The sequence below is a fragment of the Lemur catta genome, chromosome 5 (assembly GCF_020740605.2).
Source record: "Lemur catta isolate mLemCat1 chromosome 5, mLemCat1.pri, whole genome shotgun sequence".
In the NCBI taxonomy this organism is placed as follows: domain Eukaryota; kingdom Metazoa; phylum Chordata; class Mammalia; order Primates; family Lemuridae; genus Lemur; species Lemur catta.
The window spans coordinates 102,617,320-102,632,541 of NC_059132.1; the positions used below are offsets into that span (position 1 = coordinate 102,617,320).

General features: G+C 44.1%; 1 protein-coding gene across 7 annotated transcripts in view; it reads left to right on the forward strand.

Moving 5' to 3' along the window:
- Window positions 1-5,049: 5,049 nt before the first annotated feature.
- DCTD (dCMP deaminase) overlaps window positions 5,050-15,222 on the forward strand; it is a 56,728-nt gene continuing 46,555 nt past the window's right edge. The window contains exons 1-3 of one of the 7 annotated variants that reach the window (XM_045552457.1): window positions 5,050-5,104; window positions 6,682-6,796; window positions 7,200-7,335. In XM_045552457.1, coding sequence (XP_045408413.1) covers window positions 6,689-6,796; window positions 7,200-7,335 — 244 coding nt within the window. In that variant the 5' untranslated portion in view covers window positions 5,050-5,104; window positions 6,682-6,688. Of the gene's footprint in view, window positions 5,124-5,266; window positions 5,410-5,453; window positions 5,514-6,681; window positions 6,797-7,199; window positions 7,336-15,222 lie in introns of those variants that run through there. The other 6 variants (XM_045552459.1, XM_045552460.1, XM_045552458.1 and 3 more) reach the window with 6 other exon arrangements.

A 15,222-nucleotide genomic window follows, 5' to 3' on the forward strand; every position in this document is an offset into this window, starting at 1 on the left:
CTCCATGGCTGACAGCTCCCTACCTTTCATCATTGTGAGTTGTCTGTCAAACTCTGCAGGGGACAGAGGTTGGTCAAAGATGGGGCCTTCAGAGGCCTCTGGCCTTGGTGTCGCCATGTTATCCTCCATCACCTCCTGCATCAAAGCTTAAACTTCCTCACTGTGAACAGTGTTGACAGTTATTCAAATCGGACAGGCTTCGCCTTTATTTTGTTTGTTCATGCCTGTAGAAGATGACTTTTTACCTCATGGCAATAATAACGGATTGCTGTTATCATGGGAGGATCACAGATGTTACCTTCAATATACACATACTTGGTGAGCCGCAATACTAAAATATTCATTCGATTCTTGCCTTCTGGTTTTAGAAGTTTACCCCAGTGAGTCTTCCAGTTAGCTGAGGGAAGGCACAACATGCCAAACAGGTTATGATAGCCATTAACTTACAAACACAATTTAACAGGGCTTTCAGTTACAATGATTCTTAGGCATTCACCTTGCTACACCAGTTAAAATGCACACTACAAAATGAGTGGTGACTCTGATGTCAATAAAGAATTCTACATCCAGAACCATAATACCTTGTTGATTATCCTTTAGTAGGTTCCATGGTGACCCCAGAGTAGAGGGTATAATTTAATGAGATCGTTAACATTTCTATAAAACCAGCAATCTGATAAATTCTCTATGGGTAGGCACTTTCACAGAACTAGCATAAGTGACTGTTCCACACGAAGCATTATCTTTTCTTGTACAATATTGAAAGCTTACATGCTGCTTGACAAATTTGAATTTTAAAAAGTAAGAATGATTGGCACTTGGTAACTTACACAGAAATATAAAGTGGTGCAAGAAAATTGCCCATTTCTTTTAGATTTACATTTTATATATTTTTTTCTTTTAAGAAGCAATAAGACATGTAATTTCCATCAACTTCAACCAGTTGTGTATGAAAGAGGCTACAAGTTCAGCTCTGTGAAGGAAAAGCAAGTCATGGGAGAACCATCATATCTCAAAAAAGCAGACAGCCCTCCCAGCTGCCTTTGGTTCTGGGGCTATAGAGGATCATTTTCAGGCCAAGACCAAAATCCTACGACTGAGATCCACAGCTCTTGAAAATGATTCTGTTCACCCTTGCTGTCCTGACCCACCCACCCCGACGTCTCGCTTATCAAGATGTCTCTCCAAGGACGCAGATAGAGAAATGCAACTAGCATTTACAGACCAAGACTTATTTTTATGGGTTGGATGTGCCAAACAATTTGGCATAAAGCAATTGTTTTCTACTAATTCATTTGTTTAGTCAATAAATATTTACCGATATACAATAGCAAAGCACCCAGCTCTGTGCTTATGCTAAGTTAACATTTCCTTATTGACCTTATTATAATTTTGAAGATGTGTAATGATGAAGATAATTGGCAGCCTTAACTCATAACAAAAATCCTATTCAGGGTGCCGGGTGCCGTGGCTCACGCCTGTAATCCTAGCACTCTGGGAGGCTGAGAAGGAGGATTGCTCTAGGTCAGGAGTTCAAGACCAGCCTGAGCAAGAGCGAGATCCCGTCTCTACTAAAAGTAGAAAGAAATTAGCTGGACAACTAAAAATATATAGAAAAAATTAGCTGGACATGGTGGTACATGCCTGTAGTCCCAGCTACTCGGGAGGCTGAGGCAGGAGGCTTGCTAAGCCCAGGAGTTTGAGGTTGCTGTGAGCAAGGCTGATGCCACGGCACTCTAGCCCAGGCAACAGAGCGAGACTCTGTCTCCAAAAAAATCCTATTCAGGAATCCTGATTTTTTTCTGATAGGAATATTCTGGCATGTGCATGTCAATTTGTAGTCTGTACACCTTTCACTGACCTCCTGCTCTAATATCCGTATAAAAATGTGTATACAGGTTGAGTATCCCTTAACCAAGACACTTACCGACCAGAAGTGTTCTGGATTCCAGATATACTTTTTTTATTTTGGAATAGTTGTATATACAGGATGAGGCTTCTTGGGGATGGGAGCCAAGTCTAAAACGTGAAATTCATTTATGTTTAATATACACGTTATACACATAGCCTGAAAATAATTTTATATAAGTTCTTAATAATTTTGTGCAGCTATCACATGAGGTCAGGTGTGGAATTTCCCACTCTTGGTATCACATCAGTGTTCAAAAAATTTCAAATTTTGGAGCATTGTGATTTCAGATTTTTGGATTAGGAATGTTCAACCTATACTGTATAGACAAGGCCACATATTTCATTTGTTTCTAGAATTTTTATTGACATTTTTGTGGTTTAACAGATATTACAGTCATCCCTTACTTAAGGTTTAAACCATTCTCCCTCGTTTGGACTGCAGCACAGAAACATACACAATTATTCCTTTGCAAAACAGTAAAAGTGGTACTTTGCCTCTAAGTGCAGTTGTTGAGTTATGAAAAGAAGTTTTTGGTCGTGGCAACCACCCAATTAAGAGCAAAGATATTCCAACAGGCAACTTACATTTACTTGTTCACTGGGCCTCCAATGAGGTTCGTTTATTCTGCATTTATTTGGAGTAGGGGAGTACAGTGAGGGCAAGAATTGGTTTATCTTGTTCATTATGGTATTTGCAGCACTTAGCACATAGCAGAGAATTAAAAATGACTGAATGAATGAGTGACTGTTGTTGGTTTTACGGAGACTCCAAGAACGTAAGTTTCTTCTGAAGGTCGCTTGGCTGGTAAGAAGTGGAACCAGGGTTCAAAGTCTGGTCTGACTCCAAGGCCTGTGACCTTTCTTTATGACAAACTTGACGCACACATTGGCTACTTTCCAGACTCCCAGTTATAGGTCACCTCCTTACCGTGGCAGGAGAAATGGCAAGTGGCATCTTGGTAGGACAGACATCCACAAATGCCATCAACACCCCTTCTGAGGGAGCCCCAGAAGAATCTTACCGGGACTTCTGTCTTTTCAATGTGGACCCCCCACCTTTGACATACTGAAATATATTCTAGGTTTTGCTCTAGATCAGACACACATAACTCTGCAGTCCTGTAAATAGAAGGGCCAAGCCAAAGCCTTTGACAAGAGTCCTTACAAATGTGCCGACTGAGTTGAACCATGGAAGTGCCCTCTCCTTGCTCAAGGAAACACAACCTAGGTATGGCTGAAAACATAATGAACCTCTGTATCTGTGGTAGGTGGAGAAAGATCCTCAATTATAAACCAAAATACAAGGTATTAACAAGGGATTTAACACCTACAGTCACACTTGGAGTTACAAAGCGTTAATGAGCAGGATATGCTGAGGAATGTAATTTTTTTCCCCATTGGCTGCCTGCTCTCACTGTTGGTGCAGAATATTTGAAACCTCAAGTTGTGAAACTATGAATCAGGAGGGTTTCCTGTATTATGAATGAAGTCATCTTTAAGACAAGGGACTTTCGCTGAAATGTAGGGACATTCAGGGTAATGTGTTTGCAGCAAGCAGGAGCTTGAATTTATTGCAGAGGGGAGTGTGTGAGTTGACCAAAATGGAGAATGATGAGAAGTAACTAAATTATGTATGACAGTCTTTACTGAGCAGAGGAAGGAAAAAAGCTTAATGACACTGTGGTTGAAGAACCAGCAGCAATTGGTGATGTATTGGTCATAGGTTGGTAGGAAGAGAAATGGATCTACGACGACCCAAAGACTATATAGATGAGTGTGACAAAGACCAAGCAGTGGATTTGGGAGGGGGAGGGAAATCAGGGGCTCAGGATATAATACATTTTTAGTGCCAACAAGACAGCCAAGTAAATCCGACTTGACATTAAAAATCATCATCTTAATCTATGTGGCTCTTTCAAGCCTGAGTCTTATCAGGGCAAAAAAAAAAAAAATCTATAGTTAACGATGAAGTATTTTTCTCTTTTGCTTTCCCGGCATCCACCAAGAGCAGTACATAATTTAATTATTGAATCTACAAGCTGGACCAAGAGATGAAGAATGATGTGTCCCCTGTAGTGAGAAATTAGATAGAACCAACTGTTTATTCTCATCATTCTTCCTCTGTTAGGCTAAATTAATATAGTTAACAAGCTTTTGTTTGGATTAGCAGTTCAGATCTGGGGTGTGCAGATCAGAACTCATGATTAGGATGGTAGCTATTATTTATGGAGCGCTGACAATACCCTCCAGCCTCATGTGGAAACAGAAAGGGGTTCTTTTGTCATTCTCTGTGCTGGAACCAATGTTAGGGGCCAGACGTCGGAATAGGGTAATGAAGTCCATGAAAATCAGATTCAGTTCCTTGGGACATAGGACCACAGAAATATCACCGATGGTCTTTCCTATGGCTCTGTGTCCTGTTTTTCTGATCTTCTAACCGATTATGTGCACAATCTCAGTGGACAAACATTAGTAGGGAATATCAAAAGGGGTGCGTGTGCGGTGACAAGGGTTGAGGGGGGTTGGCAGGCTTTAGCCAGCACCTCTGGCCCTTCCACACGTTTTGAGTCCAAACTTTCAGCCGTAGGGCGTAGGGCGTAGGGCGAACCGCAGATGCAAACGCAGCTTCGAGGCGTCTGTGCCCCGAGGCACAGCGCCCCCGCCGGAGCCCCGGCCGCTGCCCCAATCCAGCCCCTCCACTGTGAACTTGCAGCCGCCAGCGGCCGCCAGCCCTGCGAGGACGCGGCCACACGGCGGGCTCATTCCAGAGATCAGAGCCACGTCTCACTTCCTGCCCCTTTCGGTTTCACGAAACTAGATTCTCTGGGTCGTCTTGTAGTCACACGTGGCACCAATTTATAGCAATAGTTCTCAGTAGCTGACTGCAGATCCAGACGGGAAAGCAACCCCCCCACCACCACAGACGGCCACGCAGTCAGGGTTCGCGAGCGCCGGTCGCTTGCGCCGCGCGGGGCGGGAGCTCCGGGCCTAGCCGCGGCCGGGGGAGCGCGGGCGCCGCGCCGAGCTCGGCCGGGCCGGGCCGCTGACCGCGCCCGCCTCGCCCTCGCGCCCGCCCGGCCGCGGCCCCCTTCCGGCCCCGCCTCCTCCCCGACTTCCTTCCCCCGGCGCGGCGGCGGCGGGACCGGCGGGGACGGGCATCGGCCTGCAGGCCCGCGGGCCCGGAGGTGCACGGGTACAACCCGGAACGCGGGGTGCGGGGCGCCCGGCTCTCGGGTCGGGGCCGGGACCGGGGGCGACACCGGCCACGCGGGGCCGGGGCGGGGCGCGGGCCTCTCGCGGCCACGCCGGGGTGGATTTCACCGCGCGCCGCGGCCTCCGTGAGCCGGGCCCCCCGGGGTGGCTGAGCGAGGCGACGCCGGGAGTCGGGAGGTCGCAGGCCACGGCTGCGTCCGCGTGCGGGTGGGGGGCGGGGTGTAGGCCCTCGATCGGAGTTGACGGAGTGCGAGGGGCGCGGACTTCGCCCGGGCCTGTGACTAGGTGTGTCTTCCTGCAATGGTTGTATCTGAGCCTCAGTTCCCTGTCTGTCTCTGCAGCTGGGTTCAGCCCTCACCGGGCTCCAGTGGGCGTCAGACCACGCTTAGGTAAAGCGCCCAGTGGACGAATGTGTTCCCGTCCCCTCCTGCCCATGCCCCTCCCTCCCTCGCCCTGCTATTTAATAGTTGCTAATCTAGCACCCTGCAGGCATGATGCTGACCGTGAAGCCTGCGGGAAACCAGTCTATCCAGCTTCTGTCTCTTCCCATTAAGAGGGTTACAGGTTTCCCAGAATTTGGGCGACATAATCAGTGGGTAACCATGGTTCCCAGTACCTACTGGTTCACTGCATGCTAGTCTTCTTGAAGCAGAAGTTTTGGGAAATTCTCACCTCCTTTAGACCGGTTGTCTAGCCTTTCTCAGGATTTCTGAGTGATGTCTACCCAGTTCTTGTGTTGGCCTCCTTCCTTGCCCTGGTTTCATTCCTTTTGAAAAGATCTCCTTACCTGAAGTTCTAGGGCCCCTTCGTGTGCTCTCCCACTTGCCCTTTGTAGTGCCTTAGTAGTAGCAGCACTTGGCACTTTTCCTAGTCTCTCCCCATTTAATTCAGTACACAAGAGTTGATACCTTCTGTCCCATCTGGGGAAACAAAAGGGAAAGGAAAGGAACAAATTATCTGGTTAATGTCAGAGTTGGGATGGCTTCAGATGCTTGCTTTCTTTAGAATCCAACTGGCATGGATAATAAATAATCCTGTGTGATTTAGGACAAGGTCCCTAAGTTCTCTGGGTCTGTAAGATGGGATGTTATTGTCTGCCTTAGCTAGGAGTGAGGCTCAAGTGAGGTGATGTGTATAAACTTTAAGTGTCTGGAATCTATTAGAGGATCAATAAATGTCTCTTTTCCTCTTTCTTCCCTCCTTTGCTGACTCTGTTTTGTAGGGGAAAGAGAGGGGAAGGAGAGACCAATTTGTAGGCCAGGCATGTAGAGTTACTTGAAAAACATCGTATGCAAAAGCAGTAAATAGATGAAATATTTGAGAATGTGAAGTTATGGGTACCAAATCAAAATTTCTTAAAGTTTCATAAATTTCTTAATATTTTTCTTAAGACCAGAGACTGTCTAGGGCCCATGCTTTGTGGTTTCTGTTTATAAATGTAGCTGAAGTTGCCTCTGTGTAGAGATCCAAAGTTTCAGTGTGGTTGGGTCGAACTGGAAAGCAGATTTACCAAAATGCTTTTCTCAACTGCTGTTTTGTCGGGTTTTTTTCTTCCAGACCCAACATGAGTGAAGCTTCCTGCAAAAAACGGGATGACTATTTGGAGTGGCCCGAGTATTTTATGGCAGTGGCCTTCTTATCAGCACAGAGAAGCAAAGATCCAAATTCCCAGGTAAGTGAATTTCACAGGAGAATGTTTGAATACTCACATATAATGAGATGCACATGAATGAGCAAATTACAGAAAGGGGAAACTCAACCTGTCAACTTCAAAATGCAGAGTAAATCTGCTGCTTTTTGTGCTGCATGCCTACATGCTTACATTCTCCTGTGACAGGGTAAATTGTCTCGTGTTTTGTTAACTGCCTCTTATTCCCCTCTGGGGCTGGAGGTGCGCTTTCTTTGGCTTGTGGGAGCTGCCATGGAAAACAGGCAAGGAGTCAGAGAGCTCTCGGCACCTGCAGCAGCTGTGTGTGTGTTTTGAGCCCTGTAGTCTCTCTGGTTTCATTTACTGCCTCCCCAGTGGCAGACCATCCACTTGCAGTCACGAGGCCTTTGGGAATATTTCCCTCTAGGTCGGAGCCTGCATCGTGAATGCAGAAAACAAGATTGTCGGGATCGGGTACAATGGAATGCCAAATGGGTGCAGCGATGACCTGTTGCCGTGGAGGAGGACAGCAGAGAATAAGCTGGATACCAAATACCCGTACGGTAGGGCATGCTTTCCTGTTCCGTTCTGCTTGGTGACGTAGCCTGGAGAGGGCTTAATTAAGGAAGTTGGTCAGAAGGCATCCTCTCTCTTTTTCAGTCATCAACAGCGAGAGAGAAAAAATGACCCATTGAACTACCCCGATTTCCTGTCCCCTTAAGTTCCAGAGAGAGCCACGAGTGGAAGCATGGCAATGGTCACAGCCTGGCGCTGAGGTCCAGGGCTCTGTTGGCCTGTGGTGGGCCTGGCAGGCATCATTGGCAGCCTGCCAGCCGGCGTGACACCAGAGCATTGCTGATGGCCAAGGGATGTGCGTGGTGGCTCTGCAGCTTATTTCTTTACTACTTGGAAGCAGGGTCAGCTAAGCAAGTGCTGGCCGGGGCTTTGCTCTGGTGAGAAGCAGGCGTCATTCAGCCCCGGGCCCAGTGAGGGTGTCTCACTCCAGCTCATCTCTGGAGGGTGGGATCAAACTGTGAGTAGAGCTACACGTCAAGAGAGGGATGAGGCAGGTGCCTCCTCCAGTTCCAGGGACTCTGCGGTCCCACAGCAGGCTGTGGCCAGGCCAGAAGTGTGGCATCAAAAACCTTTGGCTTTGCCATCTCTGGATTTTCCTCTTGAAATTGGTGAAGGGTGCTTCTTAGAATGTGTTGCCTGTCTGGGGCTCAGGGCAAAAATCCCTTCGGAGGCTGTCCGGGAGGGACAAGCCACAGCTTCACTCTTCCTTTTTTTCTGTGGAGAATATGCAACTAATGCCATTAAAGAGGCAAATTGGGCTGCACTTACTTGGTTGCTGATTTTTCTTAATGTTAAGCCCTGTATTTTATGTCTAAAAATGAATAGACTGGCTCTGCTGGAAGTAAAGTACATTAAGGCCATTCAAATGGGAAAGATTGTGCCTTCAGGAAGCCAAGTTCAAGCCATGATGTAAGACCTTTCTTCTTGGTTGACTCTTTCCTAGCAGGTTTCCTCTGGGTTTTTCTCATGAAGAATTCCTAGTCTACATTTAATCTCATTTATATATTTTCAGTAATGTTCCTGGACCTTAATCATGTTAAATAAGCCCCATAAATTTCTTTTTAAACGGCTGAGGGGCAGTTCCTCCACATTTGAAAGAATAAGGACAAGGGAACCTGGGGGAGAGGAGGGACTGGGGCCGGAGGGTGGGAAGGCCTGCCGGCACTCAGGGTCCCCAGGCTGTGAAGAATAGCTGGGTGACGAGGCGGACTGATAGTCAGGTGTCGGTCTAACTTCGCCCTTGTAGGAGTGGGGGAGGGGTCAGAGCTGGGGGCGTGTGAGCCTGTCTCTCAGCCCTGCTTTACAGCTAGTGGCGGTGAGCAATGTGAATATGTGCTGACCTATCCAGGGAAGTTTATTTCATCTCGATTTTGAATCTGTAAGCTTTCGATGGTGAGAAAGAAAGGAAACGATTAGTTGTTTTTAGGTCCACGCAAAGATAAGTTTTCACGGTGCAGTTCAATGTCCCATAACACTGGTGAAAGTGCGAGTCTGTATGTTGAAGATCTGCATTGAAATGTATGACTGCCACAGTCAATATTTCACCAGGTCATGACAGTGAAATATTGGTCCTTGTACTGCACTCTGATGTGGAGGAATTGTTAGATGTTAGTCTGTCATTCTCAGGCTGGTTGCAAAAGATACCAGTGGGTGGGTCAGTGTAGAGGGGTCCTCAGTGGTCACTGAGTGGCTCTCCTAGCTGGACCTGGGCCTTCTTCAGTCACCAGGAGCCCCGGGCAGATTTGTAGCAGTGACCTGGAAGCCAGAGCTTTGCAGTACACATGCAACACCACCGCACCCCCCCCCCCCCCCCCCCCCCCGCCGGGACTTCCCAGTGCTCCGTAACTTCTCAGGTAGCTGGTTGGTTGGTTATGAGACACTGCCTTTTTTTCAAGTTGGGGAAAATACCTTTCAGAGCCCCTTTCCAGAAGGAATTAAGAAAAAAGCCCTACATGAGCATTTGTCCAACTTCACTGATTGCTTTTTATTGAATAGTTGCTGAGTTTCTGGGCACTGGGTGTCCGTCTGCGTCATTGTTTATGGTACTTCCAGGTTTGCAAAGCTCCCTGCCTTTATCAATTATTCATTTTATACGTAGCCATGTTAGAATGTAGACAGTTTTCTTTCACAAGAGTAAGCTTGTAATTTGATGTGCCATAAAAGTTATAGAAGGTACTAAATGGTTTTTAAAAGGCATTTAGCATTACTACCACCATAATACTAGTAACGATGGGCTTTAAGTCTAAATAACGATGACTGCGTGTAAACTGTACACTCATTCTAGTATTTTCAAGGCTCTACAGGCCACTGAGAAGTAGATGTTTGGATTGCCTGGAATGTAATAGAAATGTTTGGTGATAATTGACTAAAATGCAGAGTCCTTTTTTTTTCTTTCGGTATTAAGATTTCAAAAATTAATTTTAAAAGATAAAGTGATACTGTCTGGAGTTGGGTAGCTTAACTCTTTCTTTTCTCATCTACGTTAATGGTGACTGAGCTGCTGCACCAGGGAGGATAGATTCGTAGGTTATGTGTTAATCCCTGTAAAGGAGCTTTAGAGATGATCTAGAGTTCTAGGCTAATGATTTTTAACTCTTTTGAATATATGGGACTCTTTTTTAAAGTCAAAAAAACCTTCTAGGACCCCTACATAACGCTAAACTCTTAGTATCTTTTGAGTAAGAAACTCCATGATGACAAAACCAACTTCATATCAGTAATACTTTACATTAATCTGAACTTTATTAATCAAAGAGCATTTATGGGTGTTTGGGAAAAGTTTATACATGTGCTAGACATGGTATTTATCCAACTTCAGACATGCTTTCACACCTTGGAATGCCTCAGTAGCCTCAAGGTTCTATGCCCGTAGGATCTAAGCCTACCCCTTCAAGTAACTTCTGTAATGCCACACATGCAGGGTGATGTCTCCTAATTCCAAGGTCAGTGCTCTTTGTGCTACCTGACTCTGTATCTCTGCTGTGGGGCCCTGGAGTTCAGCTGTTCTGAAGTGTTGATCATCTCATTTTGCAGTTGATTAGACTGAGGCTCAGATGGAGTGACTCAAAGCAGGGAGCTTGGGGAGTAGTGGCTGTGCTGAATATTAGACAGAAAGCCACATGCACATGACTAAGACTTCTTCCAAGGGGACTGCAGCGGGATAAATGTTTTTGTCTTCCCCAAATTCATATGTTGGAACCCTATTCCCAGTGTGATGGCATTTAGAGGTAGGGCCTGTGGGAGGTAAGTAAGCCCTGAGGGTGGAGCCCTCATGGATGGGATTAGTGCCCCTATGAAAGGTACCCCAGCGAGCTCCCTCAGTCTTCCCACTGTGAGAGGATGCAAGGAGAAGATGGCAGTCTGCAACCCTGAAGAGGGTGCTCCCCAGAACCTGGCCGTGCTGGCACCCTGATTTCCCAACCTCCAGAACTGTGAGAGAGCAATTCTGTTGTTCATAAGCCACCCAGTCTGTGGGACTTAGTTATAGCAGCCCCAGGTGACTAAGACAGGGAGCTGGAGAACTGTGTAAATTTGAATTTACCAATAACGTACAACTTAATTCTACTTTATTAATTCTGGAAGTTGGAAGTCATTAGTCTTGATTGACACTTTGTGGAGGGGAGGGAACAGACTGCTTGTAATGTAATAGGAAGACAGAGCCTTTTCTGGGCCGTGTCTCTAGAGAGATATTTTTAAAGGGTGTTTTTGTTCTTCCAGCTTTGGGATCAAAACTTCATGAAACTATTTGATTATAATGTAGTATTAATATGGAAAATGAAAATTCCCTCTGCTAAAGAAACTGCTTTTTATTTCATCCTTTTCCTGAAAAATCCAAAAGACAGGATGATGTCAGTAACATTAAGTGGCAGGAAAAAGGCAGTGTTATTATACTGAGAACGTTTTCAGATGAATGACAATTAAAAAACGAGGAAGCAGCAGATTTACCTAATTTACTATATTAAAAAACTTTGGAAGGTTTTTATTTTTATGAGGGGGTGGGTTGCTACACCTGTGATGAAGTATTCAGTTGACATTTTTAGTTCCTTTCTCTTTGTGAAATTCATTACAGTGAAGCACATTTAATCAAAATACCAATTTTATAAAATGGAGGTAAAATACTCTTGGTAATTCAGATATCACTCTTTCCTTGGGTTTTTGTAACCAATTTTGATGATATAGTTTACAGACTGGAGGGTTGGAGAATTAACTTCTTCCCATGGTTACTCTTGAGGGAAGTTTTAGTAATGCTGGCTTCCTCACCAAGCTGCCCGGCATGGCCTGCTGGCTCAGGTCGCACGGGGCCTTGTGTGTGAGCGCCTCTGTGCTCAGCCCGCTCCTCCCATCCAGGGGGATCAAGGAACCACACTTCTTCGCCTGCTGCATCATGGAAGGGACCACAGAGTCTTGACTCCCCAGGAGTGCCCAGTGCACTCTCAGGGCCTTGGGCAGAAATGGAGACATGGGGCTCTTACCAGAGTCAGTTCCTATATCTACAGGAATACCCTAAAAAGGATATAATGCTGAGAAGGAAAATACTGAAAACCTTGGAATTATTAAGGCAGGAGAGTTTAGCACGGCAGCTTTAAACCCTATTGCCAGCATGGGGCAGTGCTTCTTTAAATTCTGTATTTAAATTTCATCTTTATTTTTCAGACTTAGCATATTGTTAAGCACGCATAGATGTCATTTTTGTGATTACTGAGCCATTTACCTTAGCCCCTTGAACACTGACATTTTCCTGACTGCCATGCATGTGATATATTTCTTTGGCATCCAAAAGGTTAGTCTTGAGAAACTAATTTATCAAGAAGTTAGGAGGCTGATCCTTCTTAAGCTTTGACTTCCTCACAACTTGTGAGAGCTTCTTAGTAATTAAGATCAAATTTGTTCTTTCAGCCAGTTGAAATTGAATGCTTTCTGGTTTTGTTAGGCAGCCCCATGGATTTGATGACTTGCTGTTTCTTTTCCTGCAGAATTTAATTTCACTTATAGCTACCTGCCATTCTTCCCCTGCCTGGCCATCTAGTCGTTGTGGCCTGACAGCAGGTTTAATTAGGGACTTTTGGACAAAACAACTCATATAGTCAATGGAAAACCTTTGAGCAATTGTACAGAAAAGAAATTAAGTAGATTATTTTTATGAATTGAGGGCAAACTCAGGTTTGATTGTGTGGTGTTTTAGATAAACAGAGGAACGCAACAGTGTATGTGTAAGTCTTTTCCTGCCCCCTAAAATTAACCAGCTTGATATAAGAATATTTCATTTTAAGGCATGATTGTGTATAAACAGTCTTCAGAAAAGAATAAATCATGATTTTCTTGTTAATTTATTTGATTTTTATGTGTGTATTTTTATAGATGCAGGGCTAATTATTTTTAAAGCACTAGAAATTACTATTTCAATATGAATACCTACAAGGGATGTATAGTAACAAAATAACCTCTCATTCTGAAGAGCAGATGCAGGAAAAGCTAAAATGCTCATCTCTGGGGATCAAACTTACCCACGAAAAACACACATATGTCTGCTTTTTATAAAAGTGATTTTCACGTTAGTTCACCTCATAGAAGTTTGAAATAAAAACTGAATTTAAGGTGGTGGTTCCGAAGTTGGTGATCAGAAGTAGGCTGAAGGTTATCTTTGTGCTGTAATCTCTCAAAATAAAGGTTTTGTTGAAAAATGAATAGGGTCCATAAAATTTCAGGGTGGAATTCAACCTACCGTAGAAAACAGTTGTGTTAAGTATTTGAGCACATTAATGATCTGAATGCAAATGGACATTCCTAGTGATGAATGTAACTTTAATTCTTTAGGTTTGGTAAGCTCAGTGTGGTTACAGTGGGCACCTGAAAATGATGACTCATCGTCTTTATTCTGCTGATCTGCTTTGTGTCAGTTGTGCCGATTTTTACTGATCTTCTCTGAAATTGGTCTGAATCACTATGGTTTTATTTTGAGTTTTTTTCCATCAAGAATTTCCCTTTCATAAACGTTGTTAGTACTGATACATTAAAATAGAATATGTATATATTGTTTGTTCCCAGAAATATTCAGTAAAACCTGGTTCCTAGAGATTTTTGCAAAGGTTTATATTGCTTTTTACTTTTGCTTTCTGAGGACTATTGTTTGGATAAGGATATGCATGTCTGTAACATGCATTATTAGCTAAGCAGACCCCCACGATGCTTAGAACGACAGTGACCACATTATGGGCAGCGTCTGGGTTCCAGGTCTGGTGTGTTTATACCCAGTGATTGTGAGGCTGGTAGATATGTCACTTGGCATTTATTTCTCAGTATCTTTATGAAATAAATGATTACTGCGGACTCCTTCAGTTCTTGAATATTGAGTAAAAATATACATAATATAGCTTTGATTAGATTAGATTAGTGTCTATTTCTCTGTTTACGGAGTTCTGAAAGCATCTCAGTCAAAGCTACAGAGCCGTAAAAAGCTGTTGGCGTCAGTGACAGGAGAATGTGTATACGTACATACCGGCAAGTTAATAGATAGAAACAGGCTTCATTCCTTCCCTCCCTTTCAGTGATTAAAATCTGCCGCGGTTTTAGGCTGAATGTAAACCAGATAGAGACAGTGTGAATAAATGGGAGAGGGTGGTTGAAAACTGTATGTTATCCCACGAACATGAAGATTAAAAGACAGTGGATGAAAAAAGTTTGGATAACAGCAATAAAGAAAAAGATCCTGTGTCCAAGTGAAAGAGAATATATGAATGCATCAGACACACACAACTCTTTGGAGATGAGGTTATTTTAAGACAAATAGAAAGAAAGGACTTTAGAAACCCTTTTGTGAACCAGTCAATGTGACAGTGTGTATTGAAACATAGACACTTGCCTGGTATTGGAGATCCTGTGATAAACACGGGACGTTGGCGAAAGCAAGGGAGTTGGAATGTGAGCGAATGCACGCTCTTCTCTGCTGGTGCTTCTGAAGGGTTGGTGCCAGCCGATTAGTGGAGGTGTAACTTTTATCTCTGTGCTTCTTTCAAATGATAGATGCCATAGCAAATTTAAAATATTGACTATGATAACTGAGCATGAATTTTTTAATTCTGCAATTAGAAGACTTTGTTCAAAATGCCATTAATTTTGAGTTTAGGTGAATAAAGGGAAGCAGAATTCCTCTTTGTCGTTTTTTTCCTTCTGTGATCGAGTTATCACTTTTTTAGGAATTGAAATAAATACCAGTGAGTCATCTATTCTTTCACCAGTTTGAGTTGTCTACTGGGAATGGGGGTGTTCTCTTGAGTAGTATTGCTTTCTTTTTAAAAATTATGCCTATTGCCCGGGCGCAGTGGCTCATGCCTATAATCCTAGCACTTTGGGAGGCTGAGGCAGGAGGATCACTCAAGGTCAGGAGTTTAAGACCAGCCTGAGCAAGAGTGAGACCCCATCTCTACTAAAAATAGAAAAATTAGCCGGGTGTGGGGGCACGTAACTGTAGTTCCAGCTACTCAGTAGGCTTGAGCCCAGGAGTTGGAGGTTGCAGTGAGCTATGATGATGCCACTGCATTTTAGCTGGGGCGATAGAGCAAGACCCTATCTCAAAAAAAAAAAAAAAAAATTATAACTTTATTTTATAAAGTGTAGGATTTTTTTCAGAGCACTTTCACACACAGTCATTCATTCATTCAGTAGATACTTCTAGGGCATCTATTATATGCCAGGCACTCTTTCCTAGTAAACAAAATGTACATGGTCTGGTCTCTGTTTTCAAGGAGTTTGCAGACTAATTGTGGAGGAGGAAGGCTTAGTGAAATAAGCAGATATTATTAAATATTCCTTTCTGAAACAATAAGTGCCTTTTAAGGAGTAGATGGGTACCATCAGGTTAGGATGCGTGAGTGGTG